At 45.5% G+C, this 27,412-nt stretch overlaps 1 protein-coding gene across 10 annotated transcripts in view; it reads left to right on the forward strand.

Moving 5' to 3' along the window:
• The window catches only part of Reep1 (receptor accessory protein 1), a 116,638-nt gene that overhangs the window by 19,396 nt on the left and 69,830 nt on the right, over positions 1 to 27,412 (forward strand). For 5 of the 10 annotated variants that reach the window (XR_005503256.2, XM_039107807.2, XM_039107812.2 and 2 more), the window contains exon 2: positions 11,492 to 11,610. The exons of the other annotated variants lie outside the window; for them this stretch is intronic. Coding sequence is in view for 4 of the 5 variants with exons in the window: in XM_039107807.2 (XP_038963735.1) it covers positions 11,552 to 11,610 (59 nt within the window). In the remaining variant the exon portion in view is untranslated. The remainder of the gene's footprint in view (positions 1 to 11,491; positions 11,611 to 27,412) is intronic. 10 annotated transcript variants of the gene reach the window in all.

A 27,412-nucleotide genomic window follows, 5' to 3' on the forward strand; every position in this document is an offset into this window, starting at 1 on the left:
TTTGAATGTGCACTAGAAGGCCTTGTGTCTAAAGGCCTTGATTCCTTGGTGTCCTCCACCACTTCTGGTTTTTCTGCCTCCTCTTCTGGAGAGTTCCCTGAGCCCTGAGGGGAAGGCTTTGGTGAAGACATCCTTTTTAGTAGTCCAGGGTCTCTGTCTGTATATTGTCTGGCTGTGGTCTCTGTATTTGTTCCCATCTGCTACAGGAGGAAGCTTCTCTGAAGATGGCTGAGCAAGGCACTGAATTATGAGAATAGCAGTCATTTTATTGCTCTATTCCTTTAGCAGAACAGTAGTGTTTGCTTTTCGCCTAGGTTCCTGGCCTGTCTAGTCTTAGGTTCTTTGCCACCCAAGCAACATTGGGTATGGGCTCCATCTCATTCTGCATTAGTACATTTGCTTTTCTGTTACATTAACTCAATTTTCCAGAACCTTCCATAAAATTGGCTATTCACTCTGCAAGGAAAACGGGACCTGGGGTAACCAAATGCTCAATGGGGTTCCTACCTACATGGACACTTGTTAGTCTAAGTGGTCAAGGCTTGTGTGCAGCTAGGTCAGGAAGAACACAGGACCAGTGCCTTTCCCCCCAGCTTAGAGGCAGACTTGGATAGAGTTACTGTAATGAAATGAGCACCACCATCGACACAGCGTTGCACTGGCAGTTTTCTTATGTTGTTTCACTTAAGCCATATGGGACAGGCTTTTTCACACGCTCTAGAGGAGCAACTGGAGGCTCACAAAGGTTGAGGAATGTGCCTACCTCATAAATGTCCCAGACAGGAATCTAGTATGAGTCTGCATAGTATCACAGTCTTCATATGGTCATTGCCTGGATGTTTGTACATCCCTAGTCTCCATGAAGGGATCATTCATAATGCAGGGAGATGGAAAAAGTCCTCTCCGCATCTGCACTACAACATGCAGACCTACTGTGGGATGTACAAGCTGCTCCAGCCTCATGGAAGAGGTGTAAGTCATCTTCTACTGCCTTTGGAATTCCCTTTTGTAGAAAGACAGGCATGTTTGGGGCGGGGGGTTGTTTGAGGTTAGGAAGAGCAGGGAGACTGTAGCAGTTACATTTGTCTGCCTCTGGGAGAGAATTGGCATGGTGCTGTTTAAGGGACTTCATTGGGAACTTTGACAGAAGGGGCCAGCCAGGTAGAGCTTTGTCAGGAGTGAGGCCAGACAGTATATCAATGTCAAGTTTGCTGCCCCTCCCTCTCCATGTCTCTCCAGAGCTTCAGAATGTGACCTTATTTGGATAGGGGTCTTACCATGTATGTCAAGTTGGGGTGTATTCTTACCGAACTTGGTTTGGTCACAATCCTATCCCTGGTGTGCTCATGGGAAGGACATTTGAACAGATTTGAGACCAGAGGAACACCGTGGGGCAGCTGAGACTGAGGGGTGTGATCTTTCATCACACGGGGATGATAAACAAGGATGAGGCGAGGGAGAACCCAAGCCACCAAGCTTGACAGTGTGCCATGCAAGCAGCTGCCACCCCCTCTTGGCCCCCTGTTGCTAAAGGGACATATTCAGCAGATTATGCCGTGGTGGAACCACGTAGGCTCCAAGAATGGTCATGTGATCTAGAATTTCCGCATGGTGTTCAGAATCCTCCAGAATCGAATCCCAGATGACATGTTTTACTCTTCCCATGAGCATCGTATTAGTTACTTTTTTTCTGACAAGAGCTCCTTAAGGGAGGAAGGTTTATTTTGGTTCCAGTTGGAGGGCACAGGGCATCGTGACAGGGAAGACATGGTGGCATAAGTTTGAGGCAACAGGTCACACTGCCTCCACAGTTAGAAAACAGTGATGGGTACTTGGGCTCAGCTGGCTTTCTCCTTTTTATTCAGTCTATTCAGGTGACAGTCTTCCTCCCTTCTGTGGGGAGTCTTTTTTTACCCCAGCCCCTGGAATTCTGCCACCCACATTTTGGGAATCTTCTCACTACAGTTAAACTAATCTTGACACTCCTTTACACACACATGCTCAATAGCTTGTCTCCTAGATATTTGTAGAACCGATCAAGCTGACGACCAATACCAACCATCACATCCTTATATAACTCAAGCTTTCTGTGATATATTGGGGCATTGCCATGTCCTCTGGAATACTATCTCCCTATCTCCTTCACTGGCTATATCTTGTCTATCCCAAATTCTGACTTTTTCTACCCTGGGCATTTGTAGTCTAATGTAGATGCTTTGTTCTGCAACCTCAGAGCACACAGTGCCAGCATTACTTACTGGACAACACCCTACAAAGCTGTCCTGAAGTATTTTATCTGTTTTTATACTTAACTCATTAGTTTGTGTTTCTATAAGCCTGACCAGGGTTGATGTGCTGCCTCTTGGGGTCCATCTCAACTCTTTAAATGCAGATAGTGAAACCTTCTGTTTCCTTTTCTCTTATATACTTGTTGTACATAATTACTAAACATATATAGGTATAGATAAGAAAGAAGTTTCTAGGGGGAGGAGGTTAAAAAAAAGGAAAGAAAGAAGTTTCTAAACAGTGATAGGAGTTAGTTTTCCTGGCTTGAGAAGGATTACAAAGAGGAACTGTTGACTCAAAGTTAAATCTTGATTTTTGGAGTATAGCCTACTTTCATCTTGGTTGCTTTGATAAGATACCCTGGCCAAAAGCAACTTAGGAAAGAAAGGGTTTATTTGGTTTCTAAATCTAGGTTCTAGACCATGATTTGGAGGAAGTCAAGACAAGAACTAAAAGCATCACACACAGTCAAAAGCTTAGAGTAATCTCACGGCACCTGGCTCTCTTGTTCAGCTTTCTTTACCCTTACACAATTCAGGGCCCAACCTAGGAATTAGCTGCCCATGGTGGACTTGGCTTTCCTCTCTCAATCAAGCCTTCTTCCTCAATCAAGACAGTCCCCTACAGACATGCCCACAGGCCACCTTGAGCTAGGTCATTGAAGCTCTTCCTAGATGATTCTAGGTTATAGTCTTACCAGTTTAAATTAATTATCACAGTATAGATTGTGTACTCTGTGTATATCATGATCATTCAAATTCTTACCCTTCTAGCAATCCCAACCTTGTTTAAGCAGAAATCGAAAGGAGTAATTGAGGATCTCTGTGGGCCTGTTCCGTGATGAGCCAGTGGCAGCCTTGTAAAATAAGACTTGACTCTTTCCCTTAATGTGCTGTGTAGTTTGTTCAGGAAATAGTGACATAGAGCAAGTGAGTGTTTGGAGTAAGTTGATTTCCTATAGCTTTTGAGTAATGTGACACAGTACAGGCAGGCCTGCCAATCAGGCTGTGCTCCTGGAAGCCTTGTTTGTTTTTCATGCCTTCCCTCTCCACTTAGCTGTGACTAATTGAAGCTGAGCCGACTGTACTTTATCGCTCCTGGAAACAGATGTGGGTTCAGAAGTAGCCAGTGGCCATGAACAGAATTGTGTTCTACCATAATTCCTATTCTGAAGCTCTGACTGCCATGTGATGGTATTTGGGGGTGAGTCCTTGGGAGATATATAGACTTAAATACAATTATGAAGGTGGGGTCCTTGATGGGATTGGTGTCTGCATAAGAAGAGGCTCTAGGAAGACGTTCCCTTCACCTCTTCCTTTCCACCATCTGAAAATCAGAAGGACACTCGTCAGAACCCAATAGTGCCAATGACCCAATACTTCCAGTGTCTAAAACTATGGGGAAGTGAATTTCTGTTGTTTAAGTTGCCCAGGATATTGTATCAAGCCATGGCAGCTGGGCCTGGCTAAAGCAGTTGTATGTACACAGTAAGTATGAACTGTAAAGAGTAAAAGGTGGCAGGGGGTTGCGCGGAGCATGGCTCAGTAGGCAGAACGTTTCGCTAGCATGAATAAAATCCTGGCATTAATTACAGATGACACATAAACCAGAAGAGGTGCTACATACACGTAATCCAGCTCTTACAGTGTGGAGACAGGAGGATCAGAAGGTCATGGTCATTCTGTACTATATTACGAGTTTAAGACAAGCCCTGGAAACATGGGGCCCTGTGTCAAAAAGGGGGCCGGGGTGAGAGGCAGGTGTAGAGACTGTGCTTGCCTTGTGGGTGGAAGTTCCCATGAAAAGCATGTGCATAGGATTTTTTTTGTTTAAAAATGTTATATTACTTGTTTATTATATGTTATATGTGCATACATCTATGTGTATGTGAGTATAAGCACATGCATATGTAGTCTCTAGATACCTGGCTTATTTCATGGGTGCTGGGATCTGGATTCTGGTCTTCCTACTGTACACCAAGCGCTCTTAACTGTCGAATCATCTCTTCTATCGGAACTTTCGTCTCTCTTATTTAGTCTTGGGGTCTCTGGCTGATGTGTCCAACCCATGGCCATGAACATCATGCATCTCAGGATATCTATGAATTCAGCACAACACAAAACCACAAAGTTATTTCAACATTGTGAAATTCTTGTTTTAATCTAAAATATCTCAATTGTGTGGCTTTTGAGAATGAACTTTGTAGATGACCATGTCATGTCACAGTATCAAAAGTCTAGACACACCTACAAAAATGGCCATAAGTCAAGATGGTTGGTGTACAGGAACCCTCATGTGTCAGGAGAGACACAAGGGAAAAGGAAAACCAAAGTTCATGAACCATGTGGAATGAATTACAGATTCCAAAGAGATTAGGGGTGGCACTGTGGGAAGCTTGGGCATACAGGAAACTCAGCCTTAGAAGCATGTGTGTCTCTGGGGGGTGAACTATGGGGCTGCATTTTATTAAGGGGTCCTCCACTGTGCTTCCCAGTGGGGATGGGGGATCTGGGCTGGTGGCTAAGAAAATACACGCTGAGAATGAGTTTGTGTCCTTGGCTCCATTCTTGGTGATTAGGTTTCGTCGTGGTTAGCCGCTGTGGGATCTGTTAGGCCTGGGGTCAGTGGGATGAGAAGAAAGCTCAGAGACTTAAGATGGAGGGGGGAACTGTTAACTAGGCCACAGACAGTGGAGTGCAGCTGGGTTCAAATGACTGCTTAGACCCAAAGATGGGTGCTGAGACAGCAACTGTGTCAAACACATTCGTGATGATGTGGAGGATGCCAAAGAGAAAGAGAGGCAGCCGAAGAGCCTTTAGCTAGGAGGAACCCTGGCTTCTCCAGGATGCTTCTGTTCCTGGTTCTTGATGCCTACAAGTCCAGGCTGCCCTGCATTGTGTGTCACCCTAGCATCTTCCCCACAAGCCTTCATTAGTTCTTGAGCCAAAAGACCCGTTATCAAGATCCTTCCATGTGAGGGAGGAAAGCCAGCGCAAAGACCAAGTATCTGGTCCCAGGTGTGTCAGTGAGCCATGGCTCCTTAGCTGCAGGCACCTTTCCACACCCACTCTCTGCTCCTCCTACCCTTCAGACTCAGGAAAGCAGACCTGAGGTGGTTCTGAAGCCTCCGGGAAAGTACACTATTTCACTGCCACCATCTTGGATGCCATGAATGATGGCATCCACCCATAATTCCTGCATTGGGAGGTGGAGATAAGAGGATCAGGAATTGCAGGTTAGCCACGGCTATATAGTGAGTTTAAGGCCAGCCTGGGCTCTATGAGACTGTCTCAAAACACAAAAATGAAAACAAAGAAAAACCCAGTTGGTCATGGTGGCATACAACCATATCCCAGTGCTAAGCAGACAGAGGATCTGTTAGTGTGAGGTCATCCTGGTGGTCTACATAGCAAGGTTCATCCAGCCAGAGCTATATAATCTTTGTTCTGTCATACCCAAAGGTACCTTTCCAGCATCAAATCTGGATAATGCCATCAGATAGAGAGCAAGGCCCTCACCATCTACACTGGTGCTTTTGGATCTTGTATCTAAGAGTCTTATCTGTGTTCCTGGCCCATGGCCAAGGTCTTACTATTCCAAACCCTATTTGGTTCTCTTATTCAAACATACTTGCATTCATGCACACTTGCACACAAGCATGCACACATTTTAACCGTGGTGGGAGTTGAACCCAAGGCCTCGCATACAATAAGCAGGTTTCTTTTACCACTGAGCTACTCCTCTAGCCACTGGTTTGCTAAGGCTCACTGTGTGTCCCAGGCTAGTCTTGAACTCATGATCCTACTGCCTCTGCCTTCCAAGTCAGACATCTACCACCATGCGCAGCTGTAGATATCTATTTTAAGGACTGGAGAAGGGACTCAGCAGTTAAAAGCACTTGTTGCTCTAAAAGAGGACACAGGTTTGGTTCCCAGCACCTGCATGGTAGCTTGTAATGCATAACTCTAGTTCCATGGGACTTGACACCTGCTTCTGAACATCGTGGGCACCAAACATGCACATAATGTACATGCACACACGAACGCACACACAGGCAAGACACACATGCACATGGAGGCTGGAGAAATGACTCAGAGATTAAGAGCACTTGCTGCTCTTCTAGAGGACCTGGGTTCAATCCCCATCATGCACAGAATGGCTCACAACAGGTTCTAGCTCAAGTTCCAAGGGATCTGATACACTCTCCTGGCCTCTTGTGCACTGGGCTCACACATGTGTACATATGTACATGTAAAGCAGACAGCCATGCACATAAAAATTTTAAAACACCACGCATATACATGAAATAGATATAAAAATTTAGATGCATACTTTTATTGGCACTTTTGTGTGTCAGATAGGTATGTGTTCGTGAGATTTAATGCCATATGTGTATGAATACTCTCAGAGGCCAGAAGAAGGATGTCTGGGAGCTGGGGTTACAGGTTATTGTGAGGCTCCTAACATGGGTGCTAGGGACTAAACTTGGCTCCTCTGGAAGAGCAGCAAGAACTCTTAACCATGAGCCATCCTTGTAGCTTCAAGATGTGTATTTTTAAAGCAAGTTCATTCATGTGACATTATGAGCCGCCTAGAAGACAAAGCCAGAAAATATGGAGTCTACACACGATGGAACTCCACTGAGCAGTAAGACAAATGAAAGTAGGATATTTGAAGGACAAAGGATGGAACTGAAGACCATTGTGTTAAAGGAAATTATCCAGACTCATCTAGATTGTGTGTGTGTGTGTGTGTGTGCGTGTGTGTGTGTGTGTGTGCGTGCGTGTGTGTGTGTGTGTGTGTGTGTGTGTGTGTGTGTGTGCGCGTGCATCACAGAAGTAGAAGCAGGACTATAAAAGAGGAGCCAGAGGTCTATAGGGTGGAGAGAGGGAAAAGCCGAAAAAGGAATACATGTGACATGAAAGGGGAGGGGCTATACGGGGGGAGGGAAAGAAGGGAAGTAATTATATGTGATTAATGTAATTATGTATAATGACACATGTAATTATATGTAACTATGAGTATTTATATATCCATATGAATGTATTTATATATTAAAATGCCACAATGAAAGCCATTACTTTGTATGTTAATTTAAAAGATTAATAAAATGTGAAAAATGAATTCATTAATTGGAATAGTTACTACTGTTTCTATGGCACAGTCCAGTGGTATTCTAGAAAAGTCCCCCTAGTATTCTCTCTTTGTGAAGTTAATTTGTAAAATCATACACTTCAATCATCTATTAAGAATGTCATATTCCAGGCTAGAGAGACGGCTCAGTGGTTAAGAGCACTGACTGCTCTCCCAGAGGTCCTGAGTTCAATTCCCAGCAACCACATGGTGGCTCACAACCATCTGTAATGGGATCCGATGCCCTCTTCTGCTGTGTCTGAAGACAGCTACAGTGTACTCGTGTACTCATATATAATAAATAAATCTTTAAAAAACAGAATGTCATTATAAACCACATGCTTTTTAAGTGTCGTTCTTGTATGTCTGGTCACTCTGTATGTCTGATCAATCTGAGCATGATTTTATTAAGAGCATGCTAAACCCGTGATCATAAAAACATAAAATTAACCATAAAAACTAATCATAAAAACATTGAGGAAGGGGTTGGGGATTTATCTCAGTGGTAGAACTTGCCTAGCAAGCACAAGGCCCTGGGTTCGGTCCCCAGCTCCGAAAAGAAGAAAAAAAAAAAAACATTGAGGAAATATAAGATTTAAATACAAGTGTGTTAGACATTTAAGTTGCTGGTGGCACTGCCTGCATTTATGTGCTTTGGGGCTTCTTTTTATACTATGTTTTATAAGCAGATAAACGTATGCAACTCTTGAGCATTTCATACACATCATCAGATTCCTTCCCAATGAGGAGAGGTAATCGTCCCCCCTCACCAGCAGCATAAAAGTCCTGTTGGAACCTCACTGTTCTCCTTTCTGTCCTAGCCTCCACGTCTTTCTACCCAAACCTCCAATGAGTATGTGAACAGAGAAACAGGTTTTTCTTAGCTTTCTGTGAGATGCACTGTGAAACCACCCCAGCCACGAATCTGTAAATCCAGTGATACTGCAGAGGGGAAACCATGTACCCTTTTTTCCCCTTTGATAAGATTGGAGTATTTGTCTCACATAAACCTCCTTTAGTTGACATTTTTGAGCAGATTAGTAAAGACTGGGCAAAGATATGGATAAACTTAGTTTTTCTGAGACAGGGTCTCTTATAGCCCAATCTAGCCTTGAATTTGCTGTTTAGTCCAGGCTGGCTTTCGACACCTGTTTCCCCTACCCCCATTCTCCCAGTGCTGGGATGAGTGGTCAGCACCGCCAGACTCTGCTACGTTTTTATTATCATACATTTTTAACATTTATCTTAAGTGCTAGAGACATGACTCACACCTGTAACTTCAGTTTCAGGGACCTGACACCCTCTTTTGGCTTTTTTGTGAGCACCAGGCAGGCAAATACTACTCATGGGCATAAAATTAAAATAAATATTTTTAAATGTATTTCATTTTTCTTTAGTTATATGTGTACGTGTGCACATGTGTGCACGTGCCACAGAGGCCAGAAGAAGGCGTCTCATGCCCTGGAACCAGGGTTGCAAGCAGTTGTAAGCCATCGACTACACTGTCGCTGTCTTCAGACACAGCAGAAGAGGGCATCGGATCCCATTACAGATGGTTGTGAGTCACCATGTGGTTGCTGAGATTTGAACTCAGGATCTCTGGAAGAGCATTCAGTGGTCTTAACCACTGAGCCATCCAGGATTATGCTTTTTAAAGCCAAGGGCTGAAAACTTGATTGTCTTTACTCAGATGTATTTGTGTTTATGTTTGGGGAAAGCAGTCTTTGTTGTGAATCTGAGGTGGTGGGATGGTCTCATGGAAGAGGTGGGGCTTGATCTGGGCTGTAAAGGGATGTAGGAGGCAGGAAAAATACAGTTTGGGCACCGTGAAGAGTTTAAGAATATATGTTCAGTTACAAGATCCTACATAGTCAAACCAGAATCCAGAAGATGTCTGACACTCTATATGGAGCAATTTAAAAGCCATAAAAGGAAAGGGGAGGGAAATGAGCTGAGCTACTTGAAATACTAGACAATGGTTTTTGAATAGCCGTAAATATATGCTTATCACCTGTTGTAGCAATTCTATGCTTAAGCATTCACCCAGGAGAAATGACAGCATATGCCCTAAGAAACATTGGGCTCTGGTCAAGTATTCCTAGCAGCCAGGTACCTCATAGCTCAAGATTATGAGGAGAGTGGGCTGAAGAGTTCTGCCCTCCACATAAATGTCATACACACACACATACACACATACACACACACACACACACTACATACACCACACACCACACATCATACACATACATACTACACACACACAAACACAGACCACATACACCACACACCACACATCACAAAACATACACACCATATGCACACACAAGCAGAGACCACATATGCCACACACCACATATCACCCATCACACACACACCACACACACACACACGCACATGCACACACACATGCACACACACATGCACACACACATACACATGCACACACACATGCACACACACATGCACGCACACACACACGCACACACACATGCACACACATACACATGCACACACACATGCACGCACACACACACGCACACGCACACACACACACACACACACACACGCGCGCGCGCGCGCACACTAGTGAAGGACCATTTGCCCTTCGAAATGAACTCCTTTACAGAGCCCCCAAGTGTGAGGCAGCTGCTTCCAGGAAGGATGGGGTGTCCCTTGTCGGTGGGTGGGTATGCACCAATGAAATGAGGGAAATTCTGATTTGGGGGAGGAGCTTGTTGGCGCAGAAGATCAGCTCTTTGTGTGTATGGGGCGCAGGGTAGGTTATTGTTAAAGTCCTCACTGTGAGGGTCTCTGATCCCAAAGGAAACTAGAAAAGCCAGTGATGTCCAGCCAAAGGATGTGTTCTTGGCTCCAGACATCGGGAAGATGTGCCTCTGTGTTCCTTCCTCTCAGCCAGAGTGGGCTCATCTTTCATGGAGCTGTGTGGAGCATTCCATGCCCTTTAATCCAGGCCTTGGCTGCTAATGGTTTTACAGGAACTATTCCTTCTTTTTCACTGGAGTATTTATGAGTCTTAGGAGAGCACAGAACAAGTGTGATGGGGCCTTTGCTCATTTCCTCACCAAGAGCCATCACCTCACTGGCTCCCTCCAGTCTTAGCTGCTGCTGCTGGTTTCTCTCACCTCTTCCCCTCACCCCAGCCATTCACCTTCCAGCCATTCATATTCACAGCATACCTAATCCACTTTGTCTGTCACTATGCTGGGAAATAGATGTCTCCTGTTATACTTTATTAGTCACTAGCCTCTTCAGTCTTCCTGCTCTCCTGCCCTTTGGATAGCCATAGAGAGCATGTGCCCTGCGGAGTGAGAGGCCTGCTCACCCTTGCTTCTGCCTGACTCAAATGCATTGAGCCACCCTGTGTTTCTGTTGTTTGCACATGCTGCTTTCCTGCCTGGCATTCCCTGCCCTACCCCTACCCTCTGTCTCTGCCTGGGGAAGTTGCTGCTTTAGAAGGCCCTGTCTCAGCCAGCACAGGGTTCCCTGTGGGTATGATGGTTTTTCTTGTGCCATATCCGACTTGAACTCTGCAAGGTCTGGGACTCTTCCACTCATCTTTATAGCACACCAAAGATGGATAAAGGGCTGAATGACACTGTAGTCAACAGGATGGGAGGCCAATTGGAAGGAGAAAGAAGGAAGCAGAAGTCTCTCATACTTCTGACACCCAGAGACCGATTTAGAGAAGCCCTTAGGAGATGTTGAACACAACAGCTCCATGTGTTTGAAGTCACTACTGATTTTACTTAAGACAGTAATGCTTTCTTACTGTCTGGAAGTGTTCTGTGTGAGTGTAAGGAGCTTCTTGTATTGTGGATCCCACTTCCTCTTTACTGTTGACATTTATTTTACATCTTGTTTTTGGCATAAAGAGACAGGGAATGCACTTATGCCTTCCCCTTTACTTCATTTGGACGAATTCCCAAGAAGAAATTACCATCAGAGGACAGTAGCCGCTGTTAAGGATTGAGAAACAATAGCAGTTTGGCTCCTGGGGAGAGTGTGCCAGTCCCTGCCCCCAACTACAGCTTTTTCTTTCTTTCTCTTTTAGGCAGGGACCCACACTGTAGGCCTGGGTAGCCTGGAACTCACAGCAGACCAGTCTCAACTCATGGTTCTCTTGCCTCATCCTTCCAAGTACAAAGAATATAGATACGGGTCACCATATAGGTTTGTTGTTGTTGTTTTAATGATTGAGTTTATGGAGTCTCTTCATTCATTCATTCATTCATTCATTCTTGTTCTTTCACTACTGGGGTTTTGCATGTCCAGGCTAGGCAACTGTTCTACCATTGAGCCACAACTCCCAGCTTAAGTTTGTGGATTCTTGGGGGGGGGAAATGAGGGTACACACACACAACTAATAGTTAATTTTTAAAAAGTAAAACCCTAATACCAGGGGTAAGGAGGGGATGGTCAAAACAAACAAAACCAGAGCACCATTGGCCACTTCTACTTGGCCATGACTTCAACTTGGAGGAAACTTTCTGTGCACCTTTTATTTCAAGAGAGACCTGTCATGCTATAATCCTGGGGCCAGGAGTCTGGCCTTCAGTGACAAGGCTAGCTCTGTCAGTCCAGCTGCGCTTTTCCACACACTCTGGGAGAGGGAGCCTCTGGAGCAGCATCCCAGGCTCTCTGGAGCAGAGAAGGGAAGGAGGCTGGTACTGACCTCAGCTGTGCACTCCAAGCCATTCTCCATTAGTCACATTTATTAAGGAGGAGCTCGGAACTCTGGCTTCTGGAAGCCAGGCTGGTTTTAGGAAACCTTTTGGGAATGAATGGAAAATGGGTCGTGGATGAACCATTTGCTGCTGTCTCCGATGGAGAAGTCACGCTGTGCATTTATCTGCATAGACCCTCCTCTCCTGGCAGCTTAGCTGAGTCATTTGCCTGTAATTGCCTGAGAACTGAACTTGTAGCCCCTGGGACCTACACATCCGTGGCAGGACTAAAAATGCTCTTGCTGACTTGTTCAAGGACATTTTGCAAATCATTGTTTTATGAATGACCTTATATAGAGAGGATGGTTTTTCCTAAATTATGGAGCGGGATTAAGTGTGTGTGTGTGTGTGTGTGTGTACTTGCATGTCTGCAGAGATGTGTACTTGTGTGCATGTATGTGCATGCTCGACCACAGAGGCCAGGGGTTAAAACTGGTCGTCTTCCTCAGTCACTATCTACCCTGCACACTTGACTCCGGAGTTTACCAGTCTCATTTGTCTAGCTTACCCTGGGGATCCCTTGTCTCTGCCTCCCTATTGCTGGAATTATAAGTGGGCTATCATACTCACATATAATTTACATGGCTGCTAGCACATTACCCACTGAGCTATCTCTCCAACTCTCAAATTACGCCTTAAAATTAATATCATATTATCTCTTAAATTAGTTTTAAAATGAATTAGGCTGGGGCTGAGGCAAGAGGATCACCTCTACTTTGAGAACAATCTGAGCTACATAGTATGTTCCAGAACAGCTTGGGCTACAGAGTGTGGCCTTTTCTCAAAACAACAATCCAAATACAAAATAAATAAAGTAAAAAATGATGTAGGGATTTTGTTTGTTTTTGTTTTTGTTTGTTTGTTTTGAGTTTCTCTGTGTAGCCCTGACTGGCCTCAAACTCACAGAAATTCAACTGTCTCTGTCTCTGTCTCTGTCTCTGTCTCTCTCTCTGTCTCTCTCTGTCTCTCTGTCTCTCTCTCTCTCTCTCTCTCTCTCTCTCTCTCTCTCTTATGTGCTGGCATTAAAGGCTGGCCCCTTTAAGTCTCTTATTTCATTTACTGTAAAGTGGAGATTGCTGCTGGGGTGGGTGAGGTGATTTTCAAGGTGCCTGTAGCCATGAGTTAATGGGGCACTGGACTGTGGCCTTTGCAGCATATATTTGGCTGTCTGAACATGCTATATTGGGAAGGACACATGCACTAGTTTTTTTTATGTTATAGATGAAATTGAAACAGAGAAGTTTAATAACTTGAGGTCATAAAGCCAATACCTGGTAGAAATGAGAAAAGGACACCTCCCTCTAAAGCACTGTCCAGCACACAAGGGGCTGTTTACTCTGGCAGGAGCTGGAAGCAAGCCTGCTTCATCATCTGCTCCAGAGGAGGCTGGTCTGTGTCCTGGACTCCCGGCCAGCTGAGGTGGTGTGTGCTGGTGCTGTGATCTGTAGCATTGCCCTGGCAGCGGCCCCTCAGGGTGGAGCTCCAGAGAGAACATTTCAGAGATGTCCCACATTTCCTGGCTTTGATGATCTTAGATGTCCTCTGGAATAACAGAGAAAGTAGATGAGTTTGGATCAAGAAGTAGATTCTGGACTGGACCAAGGAGTGGAGGCTCTCCGGTAACAGATTTAGGAGAAAAAAATAGCTCCTTGGGTAAGGCCACCCTGGACAACTTTAGTGATTATAAAATAAGTGAAAAAGAGAGGGGGGATGCAGCTCAGTGAGAGGATGCTTGCTAATGGCATGAGGTTCTAAGTTCAATTCCCAGGACCACCAAAACCTCAAAGCAAAACTGCTCCTTAGAGTGGCCCCTGTGGGCCAGCCTGCCTTGGGTCACTGCAGGTTCCTGCATGAGCAGGTGTTTGAAAAGTTAGGAATTGAATGGCATCCTACAGGGAACTGAACTGCTGCTGGGGTGGGCCAGGTGACCTTCAGGGTACCTGTGACCATGAGTTTTTATGTGTCCCTGGACTGTGACCTTTGCATATACTTGGGTTATCTGAGCATGCTATATTGGAAGGACACATGCAGCAGTTTGATAGACACCCTTGTATTGAGGAACATAGCCATCGTATCAATATTCTCACTGTGAGTTCAAGACCAGCCTAGTCTACATCGCAAATTCCAGGATAGCCAGAGCTACATGATAGAGAGAGACACTGTCTCAAAAATCAACAAAAGCAAAGAGAAAAGTGTCCTTCTCATTATCCTACCTTGCTTCCCCACCCTCTGCCTAGTCACAGAGATAAAACACGCCCTTCCTTTCCTGTTTGCCTCTTCTGTGATCAACTCTTTGTTCTCCACCAGCCAAAGGAAAGCTGTGTCAGCACTCTGCCTTGCTGACCCGGATTTCCATCTGCTGGGACAAAGAGATGCAGGAAAAAACTTCTTTTAAGCCTGCAAGTTCCAGGAATATATCACAGCAAAGGTTGGCTACCCACGTGTCTTCTGGTGCCCTGTAGAAGCTTTGCTTGACCTTATGATTGTTGGGGTGCCTGCCACCGTCATCCCACTAACTCAGGATGCAGAGTAGGTGTGACTCAGTCCTGCTCACTGATGTCCTTTAGGGTAGACAGAACCTTACAGAACAAAGGCATTGCCCAAGCCACAGGGAAGTGAGAGTATGCCTGCCTTAGATGGAGGACACACCAGTACCCAGTATGGTACAGTCCTCCGTTCACTGTCAAATTACCAGTGACACAGCACTGTGGGCACTCACGGGGCCGTAGATGCAGAATCCTTAGGGGATACTCACAGACCCTCACAGACCCTTTCTTAATAGCACATATCCAGAATCAATAAACCAGGGCACAGGAGATAGTGGTTCCCTCCCCATGACTGCCCAAACAAACAATACTTCAGAGTTAGCACTTTATTAGGACTTTATTTTCAGATTTTGGAATACTTCACACATGCACACATGCAGGCATGCAGATGTACACACACGCACACACACACACACACACTCATGCACACATACACAGAGCTACATGTACATACACATGATATCACTTGTGGGTAGAACCCAAGTTGCAATACAAAGTCATCTTTAGGATGGTCATGGTTTCACACACCCAAGATCCCAGCTTGTGAGAAGCTGAGGCAGGAGGATCAGGAACTCCGTAAAGCTCACCTACACAGCAAATCCAACATCAGCCTGGGTTACTTACATGAGACTGTCTCAAGAAAGCAGGAGAAGAAGAAAGGACTTCATACGGGGGTGGGTGAGATGGCTTAGCTGGGAAAAGTACTTGCTGTCCAGGCCTGAGGGCCTGAGCTGTTTGATTCCCCAGAACCCACTGTGGAAGGATGGCCAACTACCAGAAGTTGCACTCTGACCACTACATACATGCACTTTCACATTCATACGCAGACATCATACATATATACATATATAGATACGTGCATTGATAATAATAAATAAATGCATAATGATTTAGAAATAAATTCCTTTTTGTTTAATATGCACCTTAATCACATAGGCTGGAGGTAATTTTATACAATTAATTTAGTGCGCCTATGTTTTGACTGAAACTTGTTACATGAAGCAGATTACACCGACAGTATCGCCATGATATCCCAACCTAGACTAGGAAGTGGGGTCTGTCTGTGGCACTGAAGTTCTGCCTGAGTTGTAGCCAGTCCTTCCTGGGTCAAGCCCACACAACAGAAGGGTTTTGTGTGGCCCTGCTGGTGGTTTTCGCTCTTTGAGAGGAAATCAGACTGGGCCTTGGGTGACCTCTGAGATCCTCACAGACCCTTTCTTAATAGCACATATCCAGAATCAATAAACCAGGGCACAGGAGACAGTGGTCCCCTCCCCATGACAAACAAACAAACAAATAAACAACACACACAAATCCCAATTGGAAATGTGTTTTCTTTCTTGAGCTATCCTCTGGGAGAGAATCCATCTTGCTGACAGTGGCTGTCCTCAGTCTCCCAGCCAAGCAGCAGTCCTAAATCCTATAGGTACTACAAGGGCTTGACCAGTCAACCAGTCCTACTCAAGTAAGTGCCCCCTGTCACACTTCCTGGTGCCATACCAACCTTGGAGTTGCCCTCCTACAGTTTCCCAAAACCTTTTGACATTTCTGTTTTCAAGCTTTCAAGGTGTATTCTGGGTATTATCCCATAAGCCTCTCCTACCTGTGGGCGTATGGGATAATGGGTACAGCCCGTTTTGCAGGGGATAAGAGAATCTTCCTGGGTCCTAACAAAGGTCTAGTCAGCAGCCTAGCCCAGCCAGCACTGAGGACCCTAGTTTCTCTGAGGTCATTCCTCCCTTGACAGAGCAGCCTGTGTTTCAGGACTTTCACAGTTAGGATGAATGAAGTTCACACACCCCTTGAGCATGTGTTTCCTGCAAAGTGTGAAGATGTCTATCTTGGTGTTGATTCCTTGTATGATGGTGTGTTTTTTCTGCTCTTACTGTGATTAAAAGCATCTTTAGGGGGAAGGGGGCTTGTTTGGCTGCAATTCCACATTATACTCTTTCCCATCATTTCGGGGGAAGTCAAGACGGGAACACACATAATAACACCATCCATGACCCCAAGTCCAGGGAACGATGCCATGGTTTTTAGGCTGAGTCTTTCTACATCAGTTACCATAATCAAGTCAATCACGGGCCATTGTTTGAGACTCTCTCGCTAAGTGATTGTAGATTGTGTCTAGTTGACAAAAATAACCATCACAATAATAAAGCACTCTTCACAGATTGTCCCTTATGCCCACCCATAACCATGGCCTGTAAGGGGCTCACATATGGAAAAAATACACATTGCTGCATTCTGTAACAAATAAAACTCCTTAAATTTCCAAAGCCAACGTTTAAAAAAATTATTGTAAACAGACACATGCGTTCTAGTGCCCAGGTAATGCAGAGTCTCAGTGCTTCCAGGCGTCCACAGGGAAGCCTGGCAGTTGTGGTGTGGGTTCTCCATAGTTGGGGAAATGAGGCTGACAGTCCTGGTTAAAGAACTAGGGGTTACAGGCTGGAGCAAACCAGCTATGGACATTGGTGTCACCTGAGCTGCAGCTTAAGGCCGAGTACTTCCGAGCTCAGATTAGCCAATGTAGACAGCTCGCTAACCTGCAAAGCCAACTTTTGAATTAGATTTATTCACTTTATTTTATGTGTGAATGTTTTGGGTGCATGTATGTACGTGTAGCACATGCGTGCTCAATGTCCACGAATGTCAGCAGAGGGCAGTGGATGCCCTGGAATGGAGTTACAGAGTTTGTGAAGCACTGTGTGGGTGCTGGGAATCAAACCCAGGTCTTCTTCCAAAGCAAAAGGTGTTCTTAGCTACTGAGCCACCTCTCTAACTAGCCACCCCACAGCTAACTCCTTTTGATATCCTGCCTGGAACTTTTCTCTCCTTTGTAGTAACCTAATTGCATCCGTTCTTTACAAAACGAGTGATACAGTTGTTAAAGAATAAGTCTCCCCTACGGTACTTGAAGGAATGGCTTTATCTTCTAAGCAAATCAAGCTGCCTGTTGTTTACAGTGTAACCATCCCAACGGGGAGCAGTATTTTCCTGTAAAGATTTGCTACTTTGAGCTGGAGAGATGGCCTAGAAGTTAAAAGCATCGATGCTCTTCCAAAGGACTGGAGTTGGATTCCCAGCATCTGATGGTTCACAACCATGTGTACCTCCAGCTCCAGGGCACCTGACACCTTTGAGCCTCCACTGGTGCGCGTGCACACACACACACACACACACACACACATACACACACACATACATACATACACACACATACACACACATACATACATACACACACATACACACACATACACACACATACATACATACACACACACATACACATACACACACACATACACATACACATACACACACACATAAATGATAAAATGAATCTTAAAGATGAATTGCTCTTCAAAGCATAATGCCTCTGATAGCCAGATACACAGGTGCCTTATGAATCCTGCATGAGGTGGTCCTCTGGCTCCAGCAGACCTCCAGGGGCCTGCAGCACCTTCAGGTGTGTCCTCAACCCACTGTGTCCTGCTGCCCGAGACTCCCCAACCTGGAGCACACAGGAGGATTCTTAGCCTTGACCTGTGGCCCTGTTTGCTTGCTAACTCTTCTGCACTTGCTCATAATTAAGGCTTGCTGGGGTGGGGAGGGGTGCACCTCAGATTTTTAGTTTTGTTCTTCGCTGAAGGAAGCTGGCAGTTTTCCAGCTGGTTTTCCTTTCGTGGGAGTTTGTGGTTGTGAGAGCAGCATCCTGGACATGAGCCAAGCATCCCTCTTTCACGGGATCTTTGTCCTCCCAGGAGTAGTTGCCAGCCTGTACATAATTAACTTCCTCTAATTCTCCCTCCGTTCCAGGTTAGGTGATAGCAGAGCTATTGTTGGCTGCCCTTCACATAAAAGAGAAACATAGCGGTGGTCCTGCTTTGAGAAGCCACGCCCATGCTCTCGGGTGTCTTACGCTCTTAAGCACCTTTCAAGGCTTAGGAAACTCAACTGTTTCATGACTGGGGGTGGGGGGTGCGGGGAGATGGAGATGGAGAGGAAGAGGGGGAGGGGGGAGAGAGAGAGAGAGAGAGAGAGAGAGAGAGAGAGAGAGAGAGAGAGAGTCAGAGGATGGCTCAGTGGGCAAAATGCATGCTCTGAAAGACTTGTGGTCTGGGTTTGATCCAAGGGACCCACAGAGGAAGGAGAGAACTGACTCCCAAAAGTTGCCCCCTAAAGTTGCCCCCTGGCATCTATTTTTTTTTTCTTTTTTTCGGAGCTGGGGACCGAACCCAGGGCCTTGTGCTTGCTAGGCAAGCGCTCTACCACTGAGCTAAATCCCCAACCCCGCCCCCTGACATCTATATGTGCATTATGACATGCACGTCCCTGGCCCAAATCTCTATCTCTCACACACACACACACACACACACACACACACACACATAATGTATAAATATGTTGTGTGTATATATGGTTACATATATATGATTATATACATATATATTTGTGTGCATGTAAATATGATTACATATAATTGGTACAGTCTTTTTTTTTCCTGGAGCTGAGGACCGAACCCAGGGCCTTGTGCTTGCTGGGCAAGCACTCTACCACTGAGCTAAATCCCCAACCCCTACATATAATTTTTAAAAATCAAATAAATATGTAAGATGACAGTAGGAACATGGTGGGCTGGGGGTATAGCTTGGTTTTTAGAGTCCTTGCCTAAAATGTTCAAGGCCCTGGACCCTGGGTTCCATCCCCAGAACCGCATAATCCAGTCTTAGTAGTAAATACCTAAGCACCTGGGAGGTGGAGGCAGGAGGATCAGAAATTCAAGGCCATTCTTGACTACATAATGCTTGGAGTCCAAGCAGCCCGGAATACAAGAGATCTTGTCTCAAAAACACTTTTTTTTTTCTAGTTGAAGCATGCCCCCCCCATCTCTTTTTCTTCTTTTCTCTTTTTTTGTACTAGACATCGAGCCCAGGGCCTTGAACATGCCAAACACGCATTGAACCACTAAGCCACACCCTGAGCCCCAACAGAAGCCTGTTTGCTGGGTAACTTCCAAATGGAACGTAATACAAGGGCATTTTTCCTTCTGAAAAAACAGAGCCACTTAAAAATGTCTGAGTTGCCTCTGAGCTGGTACTCAAATGTCATTTCCCTGGTGGGACATAGGTTGTACAAGCGCTCAGCAGAACTTTGCCGCATGTGAGACTGAACACTGAAAAACTCTATACATACCCGTCATCTCCCACGGTGTGTATTGTTTGCATTGTGTGTGTCTTTTGTTCTGTGAGTTAAGCAGTGGACGGCTTTGATAAGTCTCGTAAGTGGACTCGTAAGTTGACTCATTTCACTTAGCATCATGTCCTCTTGGTTGTAGCTAGTGTCCAAATTTCCTTCCCTTTTCGGGCTGAATACATTAATACCTTCTATACGTAGCCTGAAGTAGCCTTATTCGCTTATCCATTGATGGGCATTTGTGCTTCTTCCGTTTCTTGGCGGTTGGGGGCTGTGTTGCTGTGAGCACAGGGGTGAATATCTCTGCGAGAACTATGGTGGCTCAGCTGCCCGCTGCTTTGCTAACTTGGATGATAGTGATTATTGTTATTTTGAGAGGAAATCTTGCTGTGTTATCTCAGACTGACCTCCAACCCATAGTCCTCCTGCCTCAGCTGCCCGAAAGACGGGCTTATAGCTGTGTACCGCATGTCCAGTTAGCAGATGCTAAGAATTCAGCAACAGAACCCATCAGACTAGCCTCACTTAGTAATATTTTCACATTTAGACGTAGACTCCTAAGGGGTGCAGTCCCTGTATATGAGCGAGGAAATGGAAGGGCTAGATTCGTACATGGGTGGATGGGTCTGATTGATGGCATGAAACTCTGCTGCAAGGGAGGCACAAAGTCAGCATAAGACTAGACCGCTCTAGGGTCATGAGGCAAAAACCTTCCTGCCTGGGCAGAGGAGTCCCTGCCTGCTGGAGCCCGAAGAATGCCACGCACTTCTTAGGTTACTTACTTGCACTCAGAGCGTTCCCCTCCCCTTCTGTCTGCCTACAGCGACCTGATATGGTGGAAGAGAACAGGGCAGGAGATGAATACTTATCCCAGGCTTACAGTTGGTTACAACACATTTACAAACAATCCCTAGTGGTCATGTGCTAGCAGTTCATGAGGAGAACCACGCTGGATCCACTCTGGTCGCCTCTCTGCCCTTCTGCAAGATCCCACTTGAATCCGACTCCTCGGGAAGATATCTCGATTCTATTCACACTCAGGACTTCATGAGCCAGAGTTTCTGGGGCCTGAGTTTTTTCTTCTTTCTAGTGTGTGTTTGTGTGTGTGTGTTTGTGTGTGTGTGTGTGTGTGTGTGTGTGTGTGTGTGTGTGATGCTACCACATTATGATTATGTGTGGTACCCAAAGAGGCCAGAAGAAGCTGGAGGCAGACAATTATGAGCCACCACCCAGGTGCTGAGAACCAAATTTAAGTCCTTTGGAAGAGCAGCAAACGTTTTTTAACCACTGAGCCATATCTCCAGCCCCAGGCATAAAAGTGTTTTTTAAAAGGCGTTAACTTTATTGTTGTTTGTTTGTTGGCAGTACTAGATATTGAAACTAGAGCTTCACCCATGGTGAGCAGGTGCCCATCCCTCGGTCAGAAACATTTTGGTGAACAGACTGCTGGGACCCCCCTGGATCCCTTGCTGCTGAGGCCCCTGGCCCTGAAGCTTCCTGCTTATCCTCATTCTTTTACCTTCTGAAAAATGGGATCTAATTTGTGCACAGTGAAATGAATCTTACTGTTTAAATTTCACTGTACAGTTCCATGAGCTTTGAAAAATGCATAGTCATTTAGCTGCCATGCAATATAGAGAAAGAGAAGGCATTTGACTTCCAAAAAACAACTTTTTAAATTTTATTTTTCTTGGATATTTTATGTATTTACATTTCAAATGTTATTCCCCTTCCCCCCTCTCCCATGCCCCCTCCTACTCCCCCTGCTTTTATGAGGATGTTCCCATTCCCACCCACCCACTCCAATCTCAATGCCCTGTTATTACCCTACATCGTGGAAACGAGCCTTACAGGACCAAGGGCTGTTCCTCCTATTGATGCTGGACAATGCCATCTTCTGCCACATATGTGGCTGGAGTCATGGGTCCCTCCATGTATACTCATTGTTTGGTGGTTTAATCCCTGGGAGCTCTGGTGGGGGCTGGTTGGTTGATATTGTTGTTCTTCCTATGGTGTTGCAAACCCCTTCAGCTCCTTCAGTCTTTTCTTTAACCCTTCCATTGAATTCCCCTTGTTCAGTCCAATGGTTAGCTGCAACCATCCTCATCTGTATCAGTAGGGCTCTGACAGAGCCTCTCAGGAAACACCCATATCTGGCTCCTGTCAGCAAGCACTTCTTAGCATCAGCAATACTGACTGGGTTTGGTGTCAGCATATGGGATGGATCCCAGGTGGGTCAGTCTCTGGACGGCTTTTTCTTCAGTCCCTGCTCCACTCTTTGTCCCTGTATTTCCTCCCATGAGTATTTTGTTCTCCCTTCTAGTAAGGAATGAAGCATCTACATTTTGGTCTTCCTTCTTCTTGGGCTTCATATGGTCTGTGAATTGTTTGTTGGGTATTCAGAGGTTTTGGGCTAATATCCATTTATCAATGAGTGCATACCATTTGTGTTCTTTTGTGACTGGGTTACCTCACTCAGGATATTTTCTAGTTCCATTCATTTGTCTAAAATTTCATAAAGTCATTGTTTTTGATAGCTGAGTAATATTCCATTGTGTAGATGTACCACATTTTCTGTATCCATTCCTCTGTTGAAGGGCATCTGGGTTCTTTCCAGCTTCTGGCTATTATAAATAAGGCTGCTATGAACATAGTGGAGCACGTGTCCTTGTTATATGTTGGAGCATCTTTTGAGTATATGCCCACCAAAAGACAACTTTAACCCAGCCCACTCTCAGGCTTTGGCACATTGTGACGTCCATCTCACTGCCTTTGCCCTCTTCAGCATGAACACACATTAGAAATGGACCTGGACCTTGTGGTCTTCCGAGTCAGCTTCTTCCGTGCTGCCTGGTATGTTTGTATTTCATCCACATTGCGTGTTGCCCCTCCGTGCCCAGCACTGGCAGCGCTGAGGTGGGGAAAGCTGAGCACTCAGAGAGCTCAGAGCCTAGGGATGGAGAAGGCCTTTGGGCCCATTTCTCTAGGCCTTTAGATATGTAGGTTTGCCTCGATGCTCCCCAGCTCGAGACTCCATTCTTATTGTATCAAATGGATTAGGAAGAGCATTTTGAAGTCAGGCAGATTGTCTAAGCCGGCTCACCCACTTAGCATCTCAATAGCCTTGTTTGACCATGATAGAGTAAGGACCCACTTGTCTGCTGGATGACAGAATACTATGTAACAAATAACCAACTGAAGTCTTCCTGCCTTCTCTCTTAGTAACCCCCTTACATGACAGCTGTCATTGTCTAGTATCTCCTGTGGTGGACATCTCTAAGGTTTATCCTGTTCTATGGCTGTCCTTAAAAGTTAGTCCTTGCTGGGGATTTAGCTCAGTGGTAGAGCGCTTACCTAGGAAGCGCAAGGCCCTGGGTTCGGTCCCCAGCTCCGAAAAAAAAAAAAAAACCAAAAAAAAAGTTAGTCCTTTATGCTTGTGCATATGGTGCAGACATCAGAGGTGGTAAGACCTGAGTATCTGCTGGATGGCATGCTTATGCTATGAAGACCATTAGCAGAGCAGATAAATACCCAGGAAGCCCCACAGATATCTGCTGGCTTGAAGCTCATAAGTGCAGTTTAGAGAGCTCCCTGAACTTTCTCCTTTCCCCTTCTTTAATGACATATAAAGGAATCAATCAGTTCTTCTCGTTACCCAAACACATACCTAGTCAGAGGCTTTAGAAGAAGTTTTCTGAACTAAAGAACCTCGGTCCTTTTAGCAGAGGACCCCTTCCCTTCCCACCAGGAGTCATCTTTGACCCTCAGATCTGAGAAGGGAAATGGGTTGGGATCTGGGTAGCCACACAGAGCTGTTACTCAAAAAGAATGTGTTCTTTTCCCCAAAGTAGACCAAGGAGTGTATGGTGACTCCTGTTGGTAATCCCAGCATTCAAGTGGCCAAGATAGGAGCACTACTGCGAATTCACAGCCAACAGTCCAGTCTGGGCTGCAGCATGGACCTGAATAAAAATCTAAACAAACAAAAACAGGACTGTTAGGACTCACAATATTGACTTTTATTAATATAATTATCTGTTTGCTGGTTGTTTTCCCTACCAGGAGACCCAAGACACACAGTAATTGCTTAATTTTTCCTTTTTTTTTTAAAGATTTATTTATTTTTTATTATATATAAGTACACACTGTAGCTGTCTTCAGATACACCAGAAGAGGGCATCGGATCTCTTTACAGATGGTTGTGAGCCACCATGTGGTTGCTGGGAATTGAACTCATAACCTCTGGAAGAGCAGTCGGGTGCTCTTAACCGCTGAGCCATCTCTCCAGCCCAATTTTTCCTTTTTTTAAGCATATGTATGTATTTGTACAGGTGTGTGTGTGTGTGTGTGTGTGTGTGTGTGATTGTGTAGTAGGTGCATGCCATAGTGCTTATGTGAAGGTCAGAAGATAACTTTTCAAAGTCAGTTCACTCCTTCCTGTGCTGTGTACCGTCGGCTACCTGACCTTTGTACTTGTGGCCCATCGCTCAGTAGGATTGCGCACGCACACCACCACATCCAGCATTGTACGTGGATTCTAGGGATGGAGCTCAAGCTATCATGTGCTTACATGGCAAGTACTTTTACCCACTGCACCATTTCCCAATAAGTATTTGACTGTTGAATAAAAAGGGTTTGTGGTTAAAAGACCTGGCATTTGAAGTCACTGTTTCTGAGAGGAAATAGCAGAGAGAGAAACTAGCACTTGTGCGTTGTATGTGATTCGTTTGGGATCTTGAGTCTTTTCCTTCAGCCTCCTCCTTCAGCTTTCAGTGGCTCTTGTAGGTCTTGCCCGTTGTAGTCAAGGAAACATGCAGAACAGTCAAGTTTCCAGTCTCACAGCTCGTTGCTGGTGGAGCTGGATTCGAACTCAGGTCTGACATCCAAGCCTATCCTCTTTCTACCCACAAACAAGTAAGCACCTTAAGAATAGAACTCCCTACAATTTAGATTTCAAAACAAAAATGAAAAAAAAAAAAGATTCAGAAACTTGAGCAGGAGTTGCGTAGGTTGGATCATAGAGTTAACAGTGCTAATTAAGAATTTACCCAACTGTTGGCTTCCTTCTTACATCAGGCTTTTTGGTCTTGTGTTATCCTAAATTGGTTTGAGAACATTTCCATAATCCAATTTAAATGTGTGTTTTGTTTTGTTTTTTCCTTTAGACACAATGCAATAAAACCCTCTGTTCTCAGAGAGGCTAGATAGGCTTTGCAAATGAGAGTCCTGGGTTTCAGTGTTACAGGCTGGGGGAGGGTCTTAGCAGCCTCCCATCACTCTGATACTCCAGTTTTCCTTTGTAGATGGGGAAATGTTAGCATCTTAGGGGTTGTCACCCAGATCAAAGGAGCAGATGGTAGAACATGGCATGTGATAGGGCGAACCTAGGGAGAAATGTGTGTCCACTCGTCAGTGAAGATCTGCAGAGAGGGACAGGCACCCGGAACAGTCTGGGAAGGAGGGCAGCTTGCAGGCCAGCAGAAGCACACACCAAGGTGAGCAAGAAGGACACGCCCTCTCTCTGTTCTGCCAAAGTCTGCTCAGGCTGAGAAAGCAGCTCCCTTGGGTGACCCTTCGTGTGCTTAGGGCCTGTAGTCACACGGCTATGCGGTGCCAGGAAATCAATATTGTACACAGGGTCGAAGAAGACTTGTGTTAGACAAGAGAGTTGTAAAAGATAGGTGGCCACACCCTCTCTGATTTTTTTTTTAGGATTTACTTGTGTGTGTGTGTGTGTGTGTGTGTGTGTACATGTATGTATGCATCTGTGTATCTGTGTGTGTGTCCCTGAATGTGTCTGTGTGTGTGTGTGTGTGTGTGTGTGTGTGTGCCTGAGTGGGTGTGCACCAGATAAATGCATGTGCCAGAGGAAGCCAGAAGAGCACGTCAGAGGCTCTCACTAGTTAGAGATTGTCAACCACCTGGTGTGGGTGCTGGAGCCCAAACCTACAGTCCGGCTCAAGAGCAGTCAGTGCTCTTAACCAGTGAACTAACTCTCTAGCCCCACACTCTCCCTCTTTTTCTCCTACTTCTCCCTTCAGTCGGGGACCACTTGCCACCACCAGGCTACACAGCGTGGAGTCAGGAGGGTGGCGAGGAGATGGGCAGTGGACTCACACTGACCTTGGCTAGAGCTTGGCTCCCTGCCTAAGTGTGAAACCAAATGATCAAATTCACTAAATCTTAGTTTCTTCACTGTAAGAGAAAAACAGAAATAATACCCAGCTTCAATGAAGGCTATGTTTGTAGGTAAGTTTGCAGTTTTTCCTGTGTAGTAAACATTCAAGCCTGTTGGAAGGCCTTGATGGGCAGTAGAACCCAGAGGGTTGGGACCAGGACAGCGGAGACCCAGGCGGCTTCCTGTGCCATGGGAACCTGAGGCGCCATGCTCAGAGTGAGCAACGCCACCCAGCAGAGGCTTCTGGGGCTGCTCGTGAGCAAGGACATTCCCTGTGGAGGTGTGGGAAATGCCAGTGTCACAAGAGCACCTACCTGAGACTCAGAGCTCAGTGTGCCGTGGAGATGCACCACAGTTTTCATGAGTCTTGGCTCTGTCACACCTGGGCTCCCTGGTATCACCATATCTTGATTATCTCAGCATGGAGGCTGATATCAAGTCAGGTTTCTCCAGTTTTGGAGGTGTGCACATACACCTCGCTAATGAGTCTGAAGTCCACCCAAAGCTTTTGTACGTGTTTTTAGTTTGTAGATGGAAAACCAATGGATTTCTCTTGCTCTCTTCCCCAACCCCTACCTCCTCCCTCTTGTAGAATCCACTCCTCTTCCATGTACCATCCATTCCGCTGTCCTCTCCCTCCCTGCCCCCAATCCTCCCTCATGGCCATTTTCCTTCTCATAGTCACCTTTCTGTTTCGTTTCATGACTTAGGCCGACTTAGACACACACACACACACACACACACACACACACACACACACACACAAGTCCAAGATCCAAGCTGAGGAGGTGTCTCAGTCTGTTAAGTGATTGCTCACTGTACAGCCATTAGTATGGAAGTTTCTAAAAAACTAAAAATAAAACCACCATGTGACCCACTAACCACTCCTGGGCACACACTCAACGGAATCCGTCTTACCATGAGATACCACACATCCTTGTTGGTCACTGACCTACTCGCCACAGCTGGGAGTGGAGCCGGCCTAACTGACCATCCACAGAGGAAGAGCTAGAGAAAACGTGCCCATGTATGTAATGGAACTTTGCATTTTAATTAAAATGAAATGACATTTGCAACTTTTGTGTTTTTAAGGGCCTGATTTATGAAGTGAAGTTAGTAAGTGCACCTTCTCGGTGAGAGGTTTAGGGGGCTTTGTTTGTTTTGACTGTGAACTTGAATCTAGGTTTTACACGTCCATACAGTTAGGGGCAATGGGCAGGGGGAGGTGTGGGATGTGGAACAGTCAGGGGGCAGATGGGGATGGGTGAAAAGGCTGGACTTTTAAAAAGGATTAAAGAATAAAACAAACAAGCAAACAAATA

This window comes from Rattus norvegicus, chromosome 4, assembly GCF_036323735.1.
Source record: "Rattus norvegicus strain BN/NHsdMcwi chromosome 4, GRCr8, whole genome shotgun sequence".
NCBI classification, from domain to species: Eukaryota; Metazoa; Chordata; class Mammalia; order Rodentia; family Muridae; genus Rattus; species Rattus norvegicus.